General features: G+C 42.0%; 1 protein-coding gene across 2 annotated transcripts in view; it reads right to left on the reverse strand.

Annotated features, from left to right (window-relative positions):
* Positions 1-2,406: 2,406 nt before the first annotated feature.
* gas2a (growth arrest-specific 2a) overlaps positions 2,407-20,316 on the reverse strand; it is a 71,063-nt gene continuing 53,153 nt past the window's right edge. Inside the window, exons 4-9 of one of the 2 annotated variants that reach the window (XM_014126049.3) lie at positions 13,863-13,970; positions 13,184-13,325; positions 9,442-9,505; positions 7,693-7,912; positions 7,280-7,387; positions 2,407-4,164 (exon numbers count right to left, since the gene is read on the reverse strand). In XM_014126049.3, the coding sequence (XP_013981524.1) occupies positions 3,955-4,164; positions 7,280-7,387; positions 7,693-7,912; positions 9,442-9,505; positions 13,184-13,325; positions 13,863-13,970 (852 nt within the window). In that variant the 3' untranslated portion in view covers positions 2,407-3,954. The remainder of the gene's footprint in view (positions 4,165-7,279; positions 7,388-7,692; positions 7,913-9,441; positions 9,506-13,183; positions 13,326-13,862; positions 13,971-20,316) is intronic. The other variant, XM_014126051.3, reaches the window with a different exon arrangement.

Here is a 20,316-nt window from a genome sequence, read left to right on the forward strand (position 1 = left end):
ACCCATGACTGCGCCTCCACCACCCCCATGACTGCGCCTCCACCACCCCCACGACTGCGCCTCCACCACCCCCATGACTGCGCCTCCACCACCCCCATGACTGCGCCTCCACCACACCATGACTGCGCCTCCACCACACCCATGACTGCGCCTCCACCACCCCCACGACTGCGCCTCCACCACACCATGACTGCGCCTCCACCACACCCATGACTGCGCCTCCACCACCCCCAAGACTGCGCGTCCACCACACCATGACTGCGCCTCCACCACACCATGACTGCGCCTCCACCACACCCATGACTGCGCCTCCACCACCCCCACGACTGCGCCTCCACCACACCATGACTGCGCGTCCACCACACCATGACTGCGCCTCCACCACACCATGACTGCGCCTCCACCACACCCATGACTGCGCCTCCACCACACCATGACTGCGCCTCCACCACACCCATGACTGCGCCTCCACCACACCCATGACTGCGCCTCCACCACCCCCATGACTGCGCCTCCACCACACCATGACTGCGCCTCCACCACACCCATGACTGCGCCTCCACCACCCCCACGACTGCGCCTCCACCACACCATGACTGCGCCTCCACCACACCCATGACTGCGCCTCCACCACCCCCACGACTGCGCCTCCACCACACCATGACTGCGCCTCCACCACACCATGACTGCGCCTCCACCACCCCCACGACTGCGCCTCCACCACCCCCATGAGGACCTAATGCATTTATTTCCATGACCTGATTTGCTTATATAAACTGTAACTCGGTACAGTTGTTGGGTGTTTATATGTTTGTTCAGTATAGTTTATTAATGTTCTGTTCTGGGCCCGGTTTCCCGATAAGCGATGGAACTGAGTGTTTTAATGATGAGTGTTTTAATGACGCATCTTTCCTACAACGGCTTAACATGTAACATGCGTTTCCCCAAAGCACCACGCAGAGAGAACATTCACGACGCGTCTTACTGATTAGGATCGAAAGAAAAGGAAGCGCTGCTCTGTGAGAATCTTTTTTACATTAAAGTTTTACTTTAACATCATTATTTCACAATACCGATGACGGATCAGCTCGTAGAGATTACCACGTACGGCTGCAAATAGAGGTGGTTTATTCTAATACTTGTGCATACCCAATAAAATGTACTGAATCACAGATTTGACACGTTGCGCACGTTAGGCTACCTATCATTAAATATATTGAGACAAATTACAGACCAGTTAGCCTTCAAGTAACAAAATATAATTCAGTTGATTGAACATTAAATGTATTTCAATATGATTAAAAATGGGCCTATAGTCTACTGTTTATATTTTAATACAGTCATCGTTTTGCATTTGAAGCGTATTTGTATTCATCGCTTGTTTGTATAAATTGCAAAGCCATTGTCAACTTTGTTCTGAATGTATCGGCGGTCACAGACGGGAAAACCCGTGTGATTCTGGGTTAATGTTTACCGGAGATCTGTTTGTAACGACGCATGTAGCTGTTCTCCGAGGGATCTGAGGTAATTTAATAGATTACGAGCGTTTTTTTTTTAGGTGCAACGTTAATAACAATGGTTTTGTGAAACCGCTCGGTAAATTGTATGATGCTCTTACGAAAGTTCAAACGATTAATTTAGCCTTAACATGCTTTTGGGAAACCGGCTCCCTATTCCGTTTGAACGATTCTAATCTAATGCACCGTTCTAATGTTCCGTCCTATTTAAAAAAAATACATTTTAATAAATTGTATTATAAAATGGATGTGTTGTCTTGGTGATTGTTTACGTATTCTAGTAGTTTGTGTGAATAAAGTGATGTTGTAGTAGTTCCTGATTGGTTCATAGTTCTAATCTGTAATGTAACCCAGCAGTGATCTGTCGGTGCTACAGGCTCTACTAAATTACAGCCTATTTATTTCCCTGTCATCATGTACACACTTTGGAACACAACTCTATGGGTCCTAGTCAAAAATTAGTGTACAGCACTATAGGCTAGAGTGTGTAAAATAGACTTATTTGTTCTGTGACTGAATAACATTGATGAAGGACAATGACTCCAATTTCTATGCGGTTGTAAAACAGGTTAAATTTGAATAAAAGAGGATTAGACTAGGATTGGAGGTTGAATAAACGTCTGTTAGTCTGGCATCTTGGAACAGGCCAGTCAGTGCCAGTCATCTCCTTGTAGTTGTGGATGGCCATTTTCAGTACAGTAACATACCAGTAGGTGTCAGTAAAGTAGCAATCAACATTAGTCTTGTCCACCAGCCAGCTCTCTAGCAATTTGCCAATGGGGATGGGATTGATTGAACGGACACAAAATCTAAGTTTATCGTAGACAGATCATACAATACATGTTATCTGGATCAGTCCTATTGCCATTCACAAGAATTAAAGTAAATATTCTACATTTGATTGTCTCTTTAATCATCAGAAATAATCTTCTCACAATAATGATGTTAATAGTATTCCTTAACAAATGATCAAAAGCTTTTAACTTCAAAACAGGAGAGCCGAACTAGCTCGTCAAAAGAGAATCACTCATAATAGCACGTTGCAGAAATGAATAGACATTACAGACAAATCCATAATCAACAAATCATAATAAACACATCCTACTGTCTAGCTATTCATATTAGTCAGGACTTTTAACATAATAAAGTAGCACTATTTTAAACATATTTTAAATGTTGACTTCCATTAGAATGAATGGTGAAACCCTTTGGTCTTTAAAGCGAAAGCTCTAGCCAGAGACAAGTCCCTGGGCTTGGTAACTAGTAAGCCTGTACTGTGACTGATGGTGTGATTACGTGAATACATTTAAAACATATTGTTTTAGCCATGATTATCTTCCCTTGTAGCTGCATATTTAGAAAACAAGGAAAGGAGAAACCCCATGATTGGTGGAACCGTAGGAGGAACATGATTGGTGGAACCGTAGGAGAAACATGATTGGTGGAACCGTAGGAGGAACATGATTGGTGGAACATGTCCAGATTCAGCGTTTACCAGTATCCAATCATTATTCCCGAATATATCCATTATTACAGAAGTCATACTATACTTTCACACTATTAAATGAATGAATGACAAAAGTAAAACAAAATACACACAAGTTAACATTAGAAAACATGCTTTTAGAATCAAATATACCAGCCTTAATCCCCGGATAAAAATGATTGCCAAAAAGATTGCATAGATTATTCTCAAAGGCTGGACATCCAAATCAAACTGTCACCGTGATGCTAGTTTGCCGTGACCGCTAGGACAGGAGATATATACCTGCTGGCCACTGTCTGTTCTGTAGCTCAGGTGGTCCGGCTGTGGCTTACATCATCAACTAGAAGACATACTGTACAAGCAACTGGTTGGAATCTGGTTGGAATGACAGTGTCAGTAGGCTTTGCCCTCTGTGTCACTGTCATTTCAATCAGTTTTGCTAGTTGGGAAAGGCAAGAGGTCATTTCCTCAGGTCCTCGTGAATGTCTTTACTTCTTATTGCGGTAGTAGGCGGCCATCTTTACTTCTTGTTGCGGTAGTAGGCGGCCATCTTTACTTCTTGTTGCGGTCGTAGGTCGGCCATCTTTACTTCTTGTTGTGGTAGTAGGTGGCCATCTTTACTTCTTGTTGCGGTAGTAGGCGGCCATCTTTACTTCTTGTTGTGGTAGTAGGCGGCCATCTTTACTTCTTGTTGCGGTAGTAGTCGGCCATCTTTACTTCTTGTTGCGGTAGTAGGCAGCCATCTTTACTTCTTGTTGCGGTAGTAGGCAGCCATCTTTACTTCTTGTTGCGGTAGTAGGCGGCCATCTTTACTTCTTGTTGTGGTAGTAGGCGGCCATCTTTACTTCTAGTTGTGGTAGTAGGCCACCACCACCATCCTCACCTTGCTCAAACTGATCCCCTTGGTTGAAGCGCCAGTCGACTTCTTGCTGCGGTAGTGTACGGTCATCTTTACTTCTTGCTGCGGTAGTGTGCGGCCACCACCAAGTAGCTGTCTGGGGTGAGGTCCTTGGTGTTGGGAGACTTGGGGGACATGGGAAAGGTCTTCCCCTCCACTCGGGAGATCTGGAGCATCCGACATGGATCGTGTTTCAACAGGTAGCTTTCAAAGGTCTCCCAGCCTCCTCCCACACGTACCATCACATGCTTGTTGTGTAACATCTAGGAGAAGAAGAAGAAGATCACTTTATTGTCCAGTCAGTGTTAACAAATGTTCAACAACAAAACAAAAAAAACTCTGGGAAAATCTTTAGCTGACAACGATATTATTTCATGGTGTAGTACAGGGGTATTGAAATCCCAGCCTGGAGGTCCAGAGTACTGCTCATGTTCCTGTTAATTCATAGCACTGACCTGATGTCCCAGGACTAAGTCACACCTTGATTAGAAGGGGGAAGATTTGAAAATCACAATGGAAATGTCTTCGATGTCCAGATTTAAATTTGCCTAGTGTAGTAGACGGACATCTCTAGAAATTCACAGTTAGTACAATGGCTTTGTTTAATTCCTTTTCACTAATAAATGACTCCAAAACTAAAAAATGAATGTGCTGTGGTTTAACCAAGGAATTGTAATGATGTGGGTTGCATTTTATAGATCAATAATTCTGTTAATTTCATTCACACCTTTTAACTAACAACACTACTCCTGCTGCTACCTGCTACCTTCTGTAACATGGTACTACTGTAAACACAACTCCTGCTGCATAAACAAAAATATTGATATTCTATTTTCAACTGTTTGAAGTACAAAACCGAAAGTAAAATACACAGAAACGAAACTTAAGAATGAGAAGCATAGAAATAGCACACATAGAACATATCTACCGCTTCTTAGACTTCCTTTCAATCGTGAATGACAGATCTATAACTCACATTTCTACGTGAAATTGGTGGGTCGCCCAAAAAAGTTACATATTGTAGTTTTAAATATATTTTAGCAATTACATTTACTTTTGATACTTAATAATATAAGTCATATTATAGCTTTAATTTATATTTAAAACCGAATACTTTATAGACTTTTACTCAAGTAGTATTTTACCTGGTGACACCTTGACTTGAGTCATTTTCTATCAAGGTATCTTTACTTTTACTCAAGTATGACAATTGGGTACTTTTAGCACCACCATTGCTAGCTGAGAACCAGAGTGAGATGGAGGTTCACACCTTCTGTGACTTTACCAGGCGGCCCGTACAGAGAGCACACAGCAGTAGACGTTTCATTTCATCCAACACTCTAGAGTCTAAGAAGCTCATTCTTGGAATTGAACAGAATCAAGACTCGTCTTAGTTGTGACTTGTCCTTGGTTGCTCAGCAACCCTCATGGATGGTTGAAAGAAACGTCTATCTGTACAAAATAATTCTGGGTTCCCCATCTGTTTGGTAGATGCGCTTTTCTTAAGGATATCTACTTGACAGCAGAAGGCACTATCGGAACAAAATATTTATTTTCAGACCCTGAACACTGGTCCATATCAGTTAAAACCAGGCTAACATACAACCTTTCTCTTATTCTGTATTTGTGATCCTCTAAGAGCTATCCATCCAGAAACTGTAATACTTTGTTCTACCAGCAGGGGTCCTTCTAGAGCGTATTGTCAGCCCTTGTTGACCTACAGTCCAGATCCTCCTTCAACAGCATTTTTAGACATGTGAATCCTGGTTGTGAATCCAAGATCCCAAGAGCACCAATGATACTTCACCAATCTGTACTTGTCAATAGACTTCATTCTCGCAAGGCAAGTTTTTGTTGTTGCAAGGTCTGTTTGAGTTAGGGGTAGCTTAGTGGTTGTGTTGGGCCAGTAACCGAAAGTTTGCTGGATCGAATCCCCAAGCTGACAAGGTAAAAATCTGTCGTTCTGCCCCCTGAACAAGGCAGTTAAACCCCACTGTTCCTAGGCTGTTATTTTAAATAAGAATTTGTTCTTAACTGACTTGCCTAGTTAAATAAAATAAATAAATAGAAAGTTACAGTATTTATTTACATAAGAGCATTTATATTTTATGTAAACGAGGAAACAATTAAGAATAAATACAAATTATGGCAATAGCTCATTGGCAACAATAACTGCATATGCATTATTGTAAATGTTTCTTTGTGTTTCAGAAAAGTGCTATTCCAATCCTATGTATTATTCATCAAGCCTTCCCTGTGGCTCAGTTGGTAGAGCATGGTGTGTGCAATGCCAGGGTTGTGGGTTCGATTCCCACAGTGGGCCAGTACAAAAAAAAAAAAAAATGCATGAAATGGATGCATTCACTACTGTAAGTCGTGATAAGAGCGTCTGCTAAATGACTAAAATGTAAAATGTTGATCCTGAGGACTCTTTTTTTCCCATCAACCCTGGCTGGCCCATAGAGGTAGAAAGAGGTCTCTAGATGGATATAATACAAGGAGGAGTTCTCTTTCTATCTCTATGGGCCAGGAGACAGACATAGTTGGAATACCATTACCAGTAAATGAAGCTTCACAGTAGCAGAGGAGTTGCTACCAGCAGAGACAATGGACGTCTGTCATCCACACAGTCAGGCAGTCCAAATATCAACACACTGTGACTGTGTGTGTGTGTGTGTGTGTGTGTGTGTGTGTGTGTGTGACTCAGTTCATATTGAGATGAGAAACAATATTGTTGTTGAACTGAAAACCCTCATATAACTCCAACCTGGATTTAAAAAAAAAAATCCTGCCAAAAGTGAAAGGTCAATAAACAACAAATTCCTGGAAAAAGTGTGTCAGCCAAAATCCAGACTCATAAAATTCAGACTCATAAAATTCAGACTCATCAAATCTCAGAACAAGGAGGAAAGAGTATATTTGCTATGAGGACAGAATTGGGTATCATTCAACAACCATCTGTAGTCATCAATGGTCTATGGTCCCTGAGGACACTGAGGAGCAATGGACCTAAATAAGTAAGGAATTATTTCTGTAGCGGGCATACAATCCGTATTCTATATTCGCGGTATCAAATATAATATTCACAACAATATGAAACACCACAACCCCAAGTGTAAATCACTTACAGTACAAGCCAGCCATGTGCAAAAATATTTACACCAGATTTCAACACTTTAGATTTGACCCCACCGAACCCAAAACATTTGGTCACAAAGATATTTTGGCAGGCACAATCCAAGTCCAATTTAAAATCCAGCTGCTGTTAACTATGTGGCTGAGCCGTGCGCAACTAGAAAATCATGTTCCAAAAAAAATAAACAAGGCGTTTTGTGCCAGAGGAAAGTGCGTAATAAAGATGAGGAGTTTTGCACACACCCGGATGAAGAGCATCTTCTCTCCGACGCGATAGCGGCCCTGAGCCTGTCTCTCCACACAGAACTTATTGGGACACTTGCAGGGAGGGTCCTCAAAGATATGCTTCACCTGAGACGCGCACACACACACACACACACACACACACACACACACACACACACACACACACACACACACACACACACACACACACACACACACACACACACACACACACACACACACAAACAAACATAATTAGATTAGTAGGGAGGTCAATCCAACAACCCTCCCAAAATGCTTGGTAATCTTCATCAATTCCTGGTAATCTTCATAAATTCCTGGTAATCTTCATAAATTCCTGGTAATCCTCATAAATTGAAAAGTTCAATGTAATTTCATGTAATTGTGTTGAACTTGTGTACCCTACTCACAGCCTCATCCAGCAGCTTCCCTGTGCTCTTCTTGCTAGACGACAAGCACTTGGTTGGAGAGGGGGATGGAGAGGTTAGAGAGGGGGTTGGGGTGTTTGGAGAAGGGGATGGAGAGAGGGATGGGGAGGGAGAGACAGGTGAGGATGGAGGTAGAGGTGCTTTCTCCTCCTGTTCTATCTCCTTCTCCAGCTTGATAAGCCCCGGAGGCTCCACGTTGTACCTAAAGAAGAAGATAATAGGATAACAGTTTACATTAAGGTATACATTATAGTGGCCTGGGGTCAAATACATTATAGTGGCCTGGGGTCAAATACAATACAGTGGCCTGGGGTCAAATACATTATAGTGGCCTGGGGTCAAATACATTATAGTGGCCTGGGGTCAAATACATTATAGTGGCCTGGGGTCAAATACATTATAGTGGCCTGGGGTCAAATACAATACAGTGGCCTGGGGTCAAATACATTATAGTGGCCTGGGGTCAAATACATTATAGTGGCCTGGGGTCAAATACATTATAGTGGCCTGGGGTCAAATACATTATAGTGGCCTGGGGTCAAATACATTATAGTGGCCTGGGGTCAAATACATTATAGTGGCCTGGGGTCAAATACATTATAGTGGTCTGGGGTCAAATACATTACAGTGGTCTAGTGTGGTCTGGGGTCAAATGCATTACAGTGGCCTAGGGTGGTCTGGGGTCAAATACATTAAAGTGGCCTAGGGTGGTTTGGGGTCAAATACATTATAGTGGCCTAGGGTGGTCTGGGGTCAAATACATTATAGTGGGCTAGGCTGGTCTGGGGGTAAAATACATTACAGTGGCTTAGGCTGGTCTGGGATAAAATACATTATAGTAGCCTAGGGTGGTCTGGGGTCAAATACATTACAGTGGCCTAGGGTGGTCTGGGGTCAAATACATTATAGTGGCCTGGGTTCAAATACTTTACAGTGGCCTGGGGTCAAATACATTATAATGGTCTGGGGTCAAATAATGTATACCTGTGCATCATGGGGTTGAATTTCAGCACAATAATCATATGTACCACTGCAGCGTGGGGTTGAATCTGGCCCACTGCTATTTCAGCACAGTCTCTCCGATGATCTCTGTTCTATACAATAAACTAATAAAAAACATGAGCTGGTGCACACCCAGAGAAATGTTTTATTTATTTAGAGGCGCTGACGAACGGAGAATAAACTATAAGCTATGAAAATAAAGAGAGTCGCACACTCTCTCTCTATATATATAAACTCCCAGTAATGTACTGGGTAAATCATCCAACGTTTCTGTATCCTTGTGCCTTCTTCTATACAATAAGCTACAAATATGTTAGGAGAGGGACTGCCCCACTCCTTCTGAATGTTTTCTTTATAAAATCGTTTCTGAGAGGATATAATCAAAGGATAACCAAACTTCTACTTGCAATATATAACGCACATACAAACATTCAATTAAAAATGAAGGCTTTATAAGTGAATATTTTAAATCAATGGAAAAGACGGGAAAATCCCTTACGGGAAAGATGGAAAATGCCTTACGGGAAAGAGGGAAAATGCCTTACGGGAAAGATGGAAAATGCCTTACGGGAAAGAGGGAAAATGCCTTACGGGAAAGATGGAAAATGCCTTACGGGAAAGAGGGAAAATGCCTTACGGGAAAGATGGAAAATGCCTTACGGGAAAGATGGAAAAAGCCTTACGGGAAAGATGGAAAATGCCTTACGGGAAAGATGGAAAATGCCTTACCGAGACGCTATCCTTCCCAGTTGTAGGAGACAGAGGCATACTTCCCGTGGCTGTTTGTGAAGAACTAAAGGGGAGAAATACAATGGAAAAAAGTACATGATCTTCACTGTGTCCCTTACAACACGTCCCCATCACAGGGCGGTAATATTATCCCTGTCACATTGACACTGCGTTAAAGTGATGTCGGGAAAGTGGTTTAAAAACTCTTACGCACATGCCAGTGGGTATAGAGAAAATGAGAAGTGTTTCTTTGTGATAAGTAGTGATTGAGTTATTGATATTGGTGTGTTAGGCGTGAGGCGAACATATGTGTGAGCTCAAAACAGCTACAGAAAATATATATATATATTTATATTTTTTTGGAAGATCAACAAGCAGCAATTTCACAAAAAGACTAAACTACATGAAATAGAATGTTCCACAAACACAGAGCCAGGCAGTAAGATGATTGATGGGCGTGTGACGTGACACAGCACACCATGCACCGTGACAGCAATAGTTCTCCAAACCTGTTGTCGTACGCTACACCGTGACGATGCACTTTTCAATCCATCACAGAAGAAGGAGAAGAAGGGGAAAGAGAGGGAACAGGATAGTTAGCTAGCTACCCTGTTGTAACCCACTGTGCTTGTGTGATCACACTAACTAGCCTTGGGTGGACAATCGAGTTCCATTCTATTCAATTACGTTCTAATAAATTCTAGTCTAATTAGTAAATTATCCATCTTTTCACCGAAATAAAATGTCTAAAAGGGGGCCAGCTGGTTGGGGTTGAAAGTAGACAAGAATAAAAGAATCGTCAGCCGGAAAACAGACAAGGAGAGAAAAACACGAGAATCGTCTGTACCTCTTACCGCTGACACGGCCTTATCACTCTGGTTTAAAAGGTACATGCCTGCTGAGGTATTCTAATGCATCTGAGATCCTCTTCGTACTACGTCAGACTATAACAGCCTGACGTAGGCTACAACAGTGTAAAAGAGAACAACACAAAACTCCCCCCACTGTATCACTGCATACTGAGTGAAACATTTACTAGAAAGTGTGTGCCCCCAGGCTTGGATTGAAGCAAATATCATTCCACTACCTAAGAATAGTAAAGCCCCCTTTTACTGGCTCAAATAGCCGACCAATCAGCCTGTTACCAACCCTTAGTAAAGTTTTTGGGAAAAAACGGTGTTTGACCAGATACAATGTTATTTTTTTTACAGTAAACAAATTGACAACAAACTTTCAGCATGCTTATAGGGAAGGACATTCAACAAGCACAGCCCTTACACAAATGACTGATGATTGGCTGAGAGAAATGGATGAAAAAAAGATTGTGGGAGCTGTTTTGTTCTACTTCATTGCAGCTTTTGACATTATCGATCATAGTCTGCTGCTGGAAAAACATATGTGTTATGGCTTTACACCCCCTGCTATAATGTGGATAAAGAGTTACCTGTCTAACAGCTTTAATGGAAGCCTCTCCAACATAATCCAGATAGAATAAGGAATTCCCCAGGGCAGCTGTCTAGGCCCATTACTTTTTTTCAATCTTTACTAATGACCTGCCACTGGCTTTGAGTAAAGCCAGAGTGTCTATGTATGCGGATGACTCAACACTATATACACACGTCAGCTACTACAGCGACTAAAATGACTGTAACACTCAACAAAGAGCTGCAGTTACTTTCTAAAACTAAAAGCATTGTATTTGGGACAAATCATTCCCTAAACCTCAACTAAATATTGTAATAAATAATGTGGAAATTGAACAAGTTGAGGTGACTAAACTGCTTGGAGTAACCCTGGATTGTAAACTGTCATGGTCAAAACAGATTGATTCCACAGTAGCTAAGACGGGGAGAAGTCTGTCTATTATAAAGTGTTGCTCTACCTTCTTAACAGCACTATCAACAAGGCAGGTCCTAGTTTCTACCTTCTTAACAGCACTATCAACAAGGCAGGTCCTACAGGCCCTAGTTTCTACCTTCTTAACAGCACTATCAACAAGGCAGGTCCTACAGGCCCTAGTTTCTACCTTCTTAACAGCACTATCAACAAGGCAGGTCCTACAGGCCCTAGTTTCTACCTTCTTAACAACACTATCAACAAGGCAGGTCCTACAGGCCCTAGTTTCTACCTTCTTAACAACACTATCAACAAGGCAGGTCCTACAGGCCCTAGTTTCTACCTTCTTAACAGCACTATCAACAAGGCAGGTCCTACAGGCCCTAGTTTCTACCTTCTTAACAGCACTATCAACAAGGCAGGTCCTACAGGCCCTAGTTTTGTCACACCTTGACTACTGTTCAGTCGTGTGGTCAGGTGCCACAAAAAGGGACTTAGGAAAATTGAAATTGGCTCAGAACAGGGCAGCACGGCTGGCCCTTAGATGTACACAGAGAGCTAACGTTAATAATATGCATGTCAATCTCTCCTGGCTCAAAGTGGAGGAGAGATTGACTTCACATCACTACTTGTATTTATGAGCGGTATTTCAACTACCGGTGTACAGCTCAGACACCCATGCACAGGGGTCTCTGAGGTCTCTTCACAGTCCCCAAGTCCAGAACAGACATATGGGAGGTGCACAGTACTACATAGAGCCATGACTACAGGGAACTCTATTCCACATCGAGTATCTGATGCAAGCAGTAAAATTAGATAAAAAAAAACTGATGAAAAAATACACCTCATGGAACAGTGGGGACTGTGAAGCAACACAAACGTAGGCACAGACACATGCATACACACACACACGATAACATACGCACTATACACACACGTACACATGGATTTTGTACTGTAGATATGTGGTAGTGGTGGAGTAGGGGCCTGAGGGCACACAATGTGTTGTGAAATCTGTGAATGTATTGTATTTTTTTATTTTTTTTATTGTATAAACTGCCTGAATTTTGCTGCACCCTAGAAAGAGTAGCTGCCTTGGCAGGAACTAATGGGGATCCATAATAAATACAAATACATAACATTGCCCTACTTTCTCTCTCTCCAGCCAGCTAACGCCCCACTGTCTGTCTTCTCTCACTTTCACTCTGTTTCCTGGGACGTTCTGTACCACGAACAACAGTTTTAAAATGCACATAACTGTCCATATCATTCATCTGGTAAGACAAGACAGTCACAGCGTTCTCAGGACATAGCCTGCTGTCCATACAGGGTATTGTGTTAAGTCAGGGTATCGTGGGTGGAGTCTGTGAACAACAGAAGAGGAGCTTGTGTACAGAGAGAGGAGAGGAGAGGAGAGGAGAGGAGAGGGGAGAGGAGAGGAGGGGAGAGGAGAGATCTAAAAGATGCCTTTGTGTCTCTCTCTCTCTCTGCATCCCAGCAGTCAGTCCACCACCCATAGACGGCGGTCTGGGTCTATCCTCCTCTCTGGAAGTGCTGCTGACAGCCTGAGGCAGATCCGGACAAGGCCACATTTAGTGTGACTTGCTTCAGAAGTCACATTCCCAATCTTCAACTTATTTCAGACGTATTATAGTTATTATTATTTGGCCATATTTATTAAAGGAAACTGAACCCTGACTATCTGTGACCAGAACGGTGACCTGTTCTCACCAGGGTTTGGGGTTAATTCCATTTCAATTTAGTGAATTCATGAAACTTTCAGAGGCATTGTTGTAGAAACTAATGAGTGGTCACATTGAGATTTCTGCAAATTGTTCTGTTGTGTTCTAGCTTGAAAAGAATCAAAACAGAGCAGTAATGCAAACTGACATGAATCCGTACTCACCCAGTCCCTCAGACTCAAACAGGCAGGTCTCTCCCACCCCTACCTGACGACACCAGGTCAGGAAGTTAGCTGTGTTGTCCCTGGCGAAGAAGGACCCGGAGGGCGCACTGGCACGACACGGGATCCTCCGGCATGGGATGGCCTGGTGGAGGGAGACATTAGAAGAAAATAGATTCCTTTTTTTGTTGTTGTGAGAAACGGAAGTGCCACTGGGTGGAAGGAGAGTTTGCTCAAGGTTACAATGGCAGTGGAGACACATTAGGAAGAGATAAACATTTACATTTTTGTCATTATCCAGAGAAACTTACCGTAGTGAGTTCATACATTTTCATACTTTGCCCCGTACTGGTCCCCCACGGGAATCATACCCACAACCCTGGTTTTGCAAGCACCATCCTCTGCCAACGGAGCCACACAAGACTTCCCTGTAGCTCAGTTGGTAGAGCATGGTGTTTGCAACGCCAGGGTTGTGGGTTCGATTCCCAAGGGGGCCAGCACAGGAAAAAAAAAAAAGGAAATTAAATGAAATGTATGCATTCACTACTGTAAGTCACTCTGGATAAGAGTGTCTGCTAAATGACTAAAATGTAAAAAAACAAAACCCCCTGAACAACAACCACAAGATCAGTTGGTGCTTTTCGTAAATAGCAACTTATTAATACAAAGCAACGTCACAGACCATTGTCTCGGCAGGTATCCTAAAGGTCTGCGAGGTGGACCAGCAGCCCTCCATCCAGGGAAGCTGTACCGTGACTGACCTCGTACCTCTCAACACATGTGTGTGTGTCTGAGGGTGGAAGGAAGGAAAAAGGCTGTTTTCATCAAATGGACAATAAAATATATATTGTATTATCAACAGAACAGCAAGGCTGTGATAATGATATTCTGTAATGATTTATCCCTAAAGACAAAGGGGGGGGGGGAAAGATTTTCAGACAGTGACCACAAACTGTAGTTACATGAGCGACTGTAGTCCTTCAGGCCCAACAGAAGTTGGTCGGACTTCATTGTTTCTTTTCAGAGAAAAGACAGTCCTTGTTTATTCACTCTCAGTTTCAGACCAGAATCTGACCTTCCCATTTCCTCATCCCCCAGTCAGCTGGGTTCCCATCAGTAACACACTATAACCATCTACCCCCATAGACTTATGTCTATCCCTAGCATATATATATATGCCGCCTGCACCGTTTTCAGATTTCTTCTCCATGTGTTGAGGGGGCTCTGGTTTCAGCTCTGGATTTCAAGAACTTTTCCTTTCGCAGATCAATATTGTAGATGACGGCTTGGGGGGGGGGGGGGGGGGGGGGGGACCGAGAGAGCGAGTGAGAGATGGAGAGGAAGAGGGCTAGGCTACTACTGCAGCAGGCCTGGTCTGGTCTGGGAGAGAGGGGAGGAGGGGTGGAGGGATGGAGGGGTGGAGGGGAGGAGGGATGGAGGGGTGGAGGGGAGGAGGGATGGAGGGGAGGAGGGGAGGAGGGGAGGAGGGGAGGAGGAAAGGAGGACTACCACCAGGTCTGGTCTGGTCTGGGAGAGAGGGATGGAGGGGAGGAAAGGAGGAAAGGAGGAAAGGAGGACTACCACCAGGTCTGGTCTGACTTGAGGATCAAATGACACTTGAGGCTACACACAGGCAGCAGCCCCCCACCAAACCTGGGTTCAAATACTATTTGAAAACCTATTCAAATGATGTATTTGTGCTTGATTGAGTTTGCCTGGCTCGATGGAAGCAATTGAATAGTTCCAAAACCGCAATAGGGACTCCAGGCAGGCTTAAGGAAATACGTAAAGTATTTTAACAATTTCAAATAATATTTGAACCCAGGTTTCAGGTCTGACCCCCCCCCCCCCCCCCCCCCCACACACGATGGGGCCTGGGCTACGATGAGGTAGATTTATGCTCCTTGCTATGGTTTAATACAGGATGTGTGCGTCTCCGAGCCGAGAGAAAAGGATTGAGTCCCTAATGGCACCCTATTCCCTATATAGTGCACTACCTTTGACTGGCTCTGGTCAAAAGTGGTGACCTATATAGGGAATAGGGTGCCATTTGGAATGCAAAACAAAAGAAAGGTACAATGAGGTCATGGTGGAAAAATGCAGTGTTTTCTTTCATTCCAGGCTTTTCTAGTTGGCTCTACTCTGGGAGGGACTCTCTGCCTTTCTCCTTTCATTCCAGGCTCTCTTAGCTGGCTCCTCTCTGCTATATTAGCTCACATTCTTTGGTTGAAGGTTATACCCGCATCAATGTTTTAGTGGACCACCATATTAGTATGGGGCTACTATGTATACTACCAACTCAGTGGTGTTGTGGTTAGAGCGTCCGCCCTGAGTTGGTAAAGGTTGGGAGATCGATTCCCGGACGGGTCGAAGACTTAACCACCAAGTCTCTGCTTGGCACTCAGCGTTAAAAGATATAGAATGGGGTTAAGGTCCTGTGGTAGACTAATGTCATGTCCAGAGGATGCCTGGTTACATACTACCATGGATACTGTAGCTACCTGCAGGACCCTCCTCGCTTGTATAGTTAATATTAAGTATGGATAGAGATGGGAATCTGTATAGTTAATAGTATGGATAGAGATGGGAATCTGTATAGTTAATAGTATGGATAGAGATGGGAATCTGTATAGTTAATAGTATGGATAGAGATGGGAATCTGTATAGTTAATAGTATGGATAGAGATGGGAATCTGTATAGTTAATAGTATGGATAGAGATGGGAATCTGTATAGTTAATAGTATGGATAGAGATGGGAACCTGTATAGTTAATAGTATGGATAGAGATGGGAATCTGTATAGTTAATAGTATGGATAGAGATGGGAATCTGTATAGTTAATAGTATGGATAGAGATGGGAACCTGTATAGTTAATAGTATGGATAGAGATGGGAATCTGTATAGTTAATAGTATGGATAGAGATGGGAATCTGTATAGTTAATAGTATGGATAGAGATGGGAATCTGTATAGTTAATATTAAGTATGGATGGAGATGGGAATCTGTATAGTTAATAGTATGGATAGAGATGGGAACCTGTATAGTTAATAGTATGGATAGAGATGGGAACCTGTATAGTTAATATTAAGTATGGATAGAGATGGGAATCTGTATAGTTAATAGTATGGATGGAGATGGGAATCTGTATAGTTAATAGTATGGATAGAGATGGGAACCTGTATAGTTAATAGTATGGATAGAGATGGGAACCTGTATAGTTAATATTAAGTATGGATAGAGATGGGAATCTGTATAGTTAATAGTATGGATAGAGATGGGAACCTGTATAGTTAATAGTATGGATAGAGATGGGAATCTGTATAGTTAATAGTATGGATAGAGATGGGAATCTGTATAGTTAATAGTATGGATAGAGATGGGAACCTGTATAGTTAATAGTATGGATAGAGATGGGAATCTGTATAGTTAATAGTATGGATAGAGATGGGAATCTGTATAGTTAATATTATGGATGGAGATGGGAATCTGTATAGTATGGATAGAGATGGGAATCTGTATAGTTAATAGTATGGATGGAGATGGGAATCTGTATAGTTAATAGTATGGATAGAGATGGGAACCTGTATAGTTAATAGTATGGATAGAGATGGGAACCTGTATAGTTAATAGTATGGATAGAGATGGGAATCTGTATAGTTAATAGTATGGATAGAGATGGGAATCTGTATAGTTAATAGTATGGATAGAGATGGGAACCTGTATAGTTAATAGTATGGATAGAGATGGGAATCTGTATAGTTAATAGTATGGATAGAGATGGGAATCTGTATAGTTAATAGTATGGATAGAGATGGGAATCTGTATAGTTAATAGTATGGATGGAGATGGGAATCTGTATAGTTAATATTATGGATGGAGATGGGAATCTGTATAGTATGGATAGAGATGGGAATCTGTATAGTTAATAGTATGGATGGAGATGGGAATCTGTATAGTTAATAGTATGGATGGAGATGGGAATCTGTATAGTTAATATTATGGATGGAGATGGGAATCTGTATAGTTAATAGTATGGATGGAGATGGGAATCTGTATAGTTAATAGTATGGATAGAGATGGGAACCTGTATAGTTAATATTAAGTATGGATGGAGATGGGAATCTGTATAGTTAATAGTATGGATAGAGATGGGAACCTGTATAGTTAATAGTATGGATAGAGATGGGAACCTGTATAGTTAATAGTATGGATAGAGATGGGAACCTGTATAGTTAATAGTATGGATAGAGATGGGAACCTGTATAGTTAATAGTATGGATAGAGATGGGAACCTGTATAGTTAATAGTATGGATAGAGATGGGAACCTGTATAGTTAATAGTATGGATAGAGATGGGAACCTGTATAGTTAATAGTATGGATAGAGATGGGAACCTGTATAGTTAATAGTATGGATAGAGATGGGAACCTGTATAGTTAATAGTATGGATAGAGATGGGAACCTGTATAGTTAATAGTATGGATAGAGATGGGAACCTGTATAGTTAATAGTATGGATAGAGATGGGAACCTGTATAGTTAATAGTATGGATAGAGATGGGAATCTGTATAGTTAATAGTATGGATAGAGATGGGAACCTGTATAGTTAATAGTATGGATAGAGATGGGAACCTGTATAGTTAATAGTATGGATAGAGATGGGAACCTGTATAGTTAATAGTATGGATAGAGATGGGAACCTGTATAGTTAATAGTATGGATAGAGATGGGAATCTGTATAGTTAATAGTATGGATGGAGATGGGAATCTGTATAGTTAATAGTATGGATAGAGATGGGAATCTGTATAGTTAATAGTATGGATAGAGATGGGAACCTGTATAGTTAATAGTATGGATAGAGATGGGAATCTGTATAGTTAATAGTATGGATAGAGATGGGAACCTGTATAGTTAATAGTATGGATAGAGATGGGAACCTGTATAGTTAATAGTATGGATAGAGATGGGAACCTGTATAGTTAATAGTATGGATAGAGATGGGAATCTGTATAGTTAATAGTATGGATAGAGATGGGAATCTGTATAGTTAATAGTATGGATAGAGATGGGAACCTGTATAGTTAATAGTATGGATAGAGATGGGAACCTGTATAGTTAATAGTATGGATAGAGATGGGAACCTGTATAGTTAATAGTATGGATAGAGATGGGAACCTGTATAGTTAATAGTATGGATAGAGATGGGAACCTGTATAGTTAATAGTATGGATAGAGATGGGAACCTGTATAGTTAATAGTATGGATAGAGATGGGAACCAATTATTCCAGTTCTAAAAAGCAAACATCTTGAAGTTTTTCGAGCTGGGAAACGATAGACAGCTTTACATCAACAGCTCTATATCAACAGCTCTATATCAACAGCTCTTCATCAACAGCTCTTCATCAACAGCTTTATATCAACAGCTCTATAACAACAGCTCTATATCAACAGCTCTACATCAACAGCTCTATATCAACAGCGCTACATCAACAGCTCTACATCAACAGCTCTATATCAACAGCTCTATATCAACAGCTCTACATCAACAGCTTTATATCAACAGCTCTACATCAACGCCTTCATATCAACAGCTCTATAACAACAGCTCTATATCAACAGCTCTATATCAACACCTTCATATCAACAGCTCTACAACAGCTCTATATCAACAGCTTTATATCAACAGCTCTATATCAACAGCTTTATATCAACAGCTCTATATCAACAGCTGTATATTAACAGCTCTATATCAACAGCTCCATATCAACAGCTCTATATCGATAGCTCTATATTGACAGCTCTATATCGACAGCTCTTCATCAACAGCTCTACATCAACAGCGCTACATCAACAGCTCTACATCAACAGCTTTATATCTACAGCTCTATATCTACAGCTCTATATCAACAGCTCTATATCAACAGCTCTATATCAACAGCTCTAAATCGACAGCTCTATATCTACAGCTCTATATCTACAGCTCTACATCAACAGCTCTATATCAACAACTCTACATCAACAGCTCTACATCAACAGCTGTATAACAACAGCTCTACATCGACAGCTCTACATCGACAGCTCTACATCGACAGCTCTACATCAACAGCTCTATATCTACAGCTCTGTATCTACAGCTCTATATCTACAGCTTTATATCGACGGCTCTATAACGACGGCTCTATATCGACGGCTCTATATCGACGGCTCTATATCGACGGCTCTATATCAACGGCTCTATATCAACAGCTCTATAACAAAAGCTCTATAACAACAGCTCTATATCAACAGCTCTATATCAACAGCTTTATATCAACAGCTCTACATCAACAGCTCTATATCAACAGCTCTATATCAACAGCTCTATATCAACAGCTGTATATCAACAGCTTTTATACCCCACTAGTTTTATTACATCATTCCAAATACACAGAGGACCTCGAAGCTATAACTCCAAACTGCTCCAAACTACTCCAAGCGGTTTGGAGCTACAGCTTTGAAGTCTTCTCTGTATTTTAGTAGAGATTACTGGGCCTTTTAAAACCAAACGGTTCTGACTCTGAGCAGAGATGACTTTTAAAAGTAATAATTAAAAAATAACTGCAGGAGACACTGTGTAACTTCAGATTGTTTAAATGAAATAAAATAAAAAGCCCTGTGAAATAATGAATTGACAAGTCTTGGAGAGAAATTGGCCCCAAGTATCCTGTGTAACTCAGGTATAAGTAATAAGCCTGAACTGACTGACTGACTGACTGAGTGGCTGACTTCTGACTGACTGGCTAATTGGCTGACTGACTGGCTAGCTGGCTGATTGGCTGACTGACTGGCTAGCTGGCTGATTGGCTGACTGACTGGCTAGCTGGCTGACTGGCTAGCTGGCTGACTGGCTAGCTGGCTGACTGACTGGCCGGCTGGCTGGCTGGCCGGCTGACTGGCTAGCCGGCTGACTGACTAGCCGGCTGACTGTCTAGCTGGCTGACTGGCTGGCTGGCTGGCTGACCAGCTTACTGGATGACTGGCTGACTGGCTAGCTGGCTGACTGGCCAGCTGACTGGCCAGCTGACTGGCTAGCTGGCTGGCTGACTGACTAGCTGGCTGACTGGCTAGCTGGCTGACTGGCTAGCTGGCTGACT

The sequence above is a fragment of the Salmo salar genome, chromosome 10 (assembly GCF_965601325.2).
Source record: "Salmo salar chromosome 10, fSalSal1, whole genome shotgun sequence".
Classification (NCBI taxonomy): Eukaryota; Metazoa; Chordata; class Actinopteri; order Salmoniformes; family Salmonidae; genus Salmo; species Salmo salar.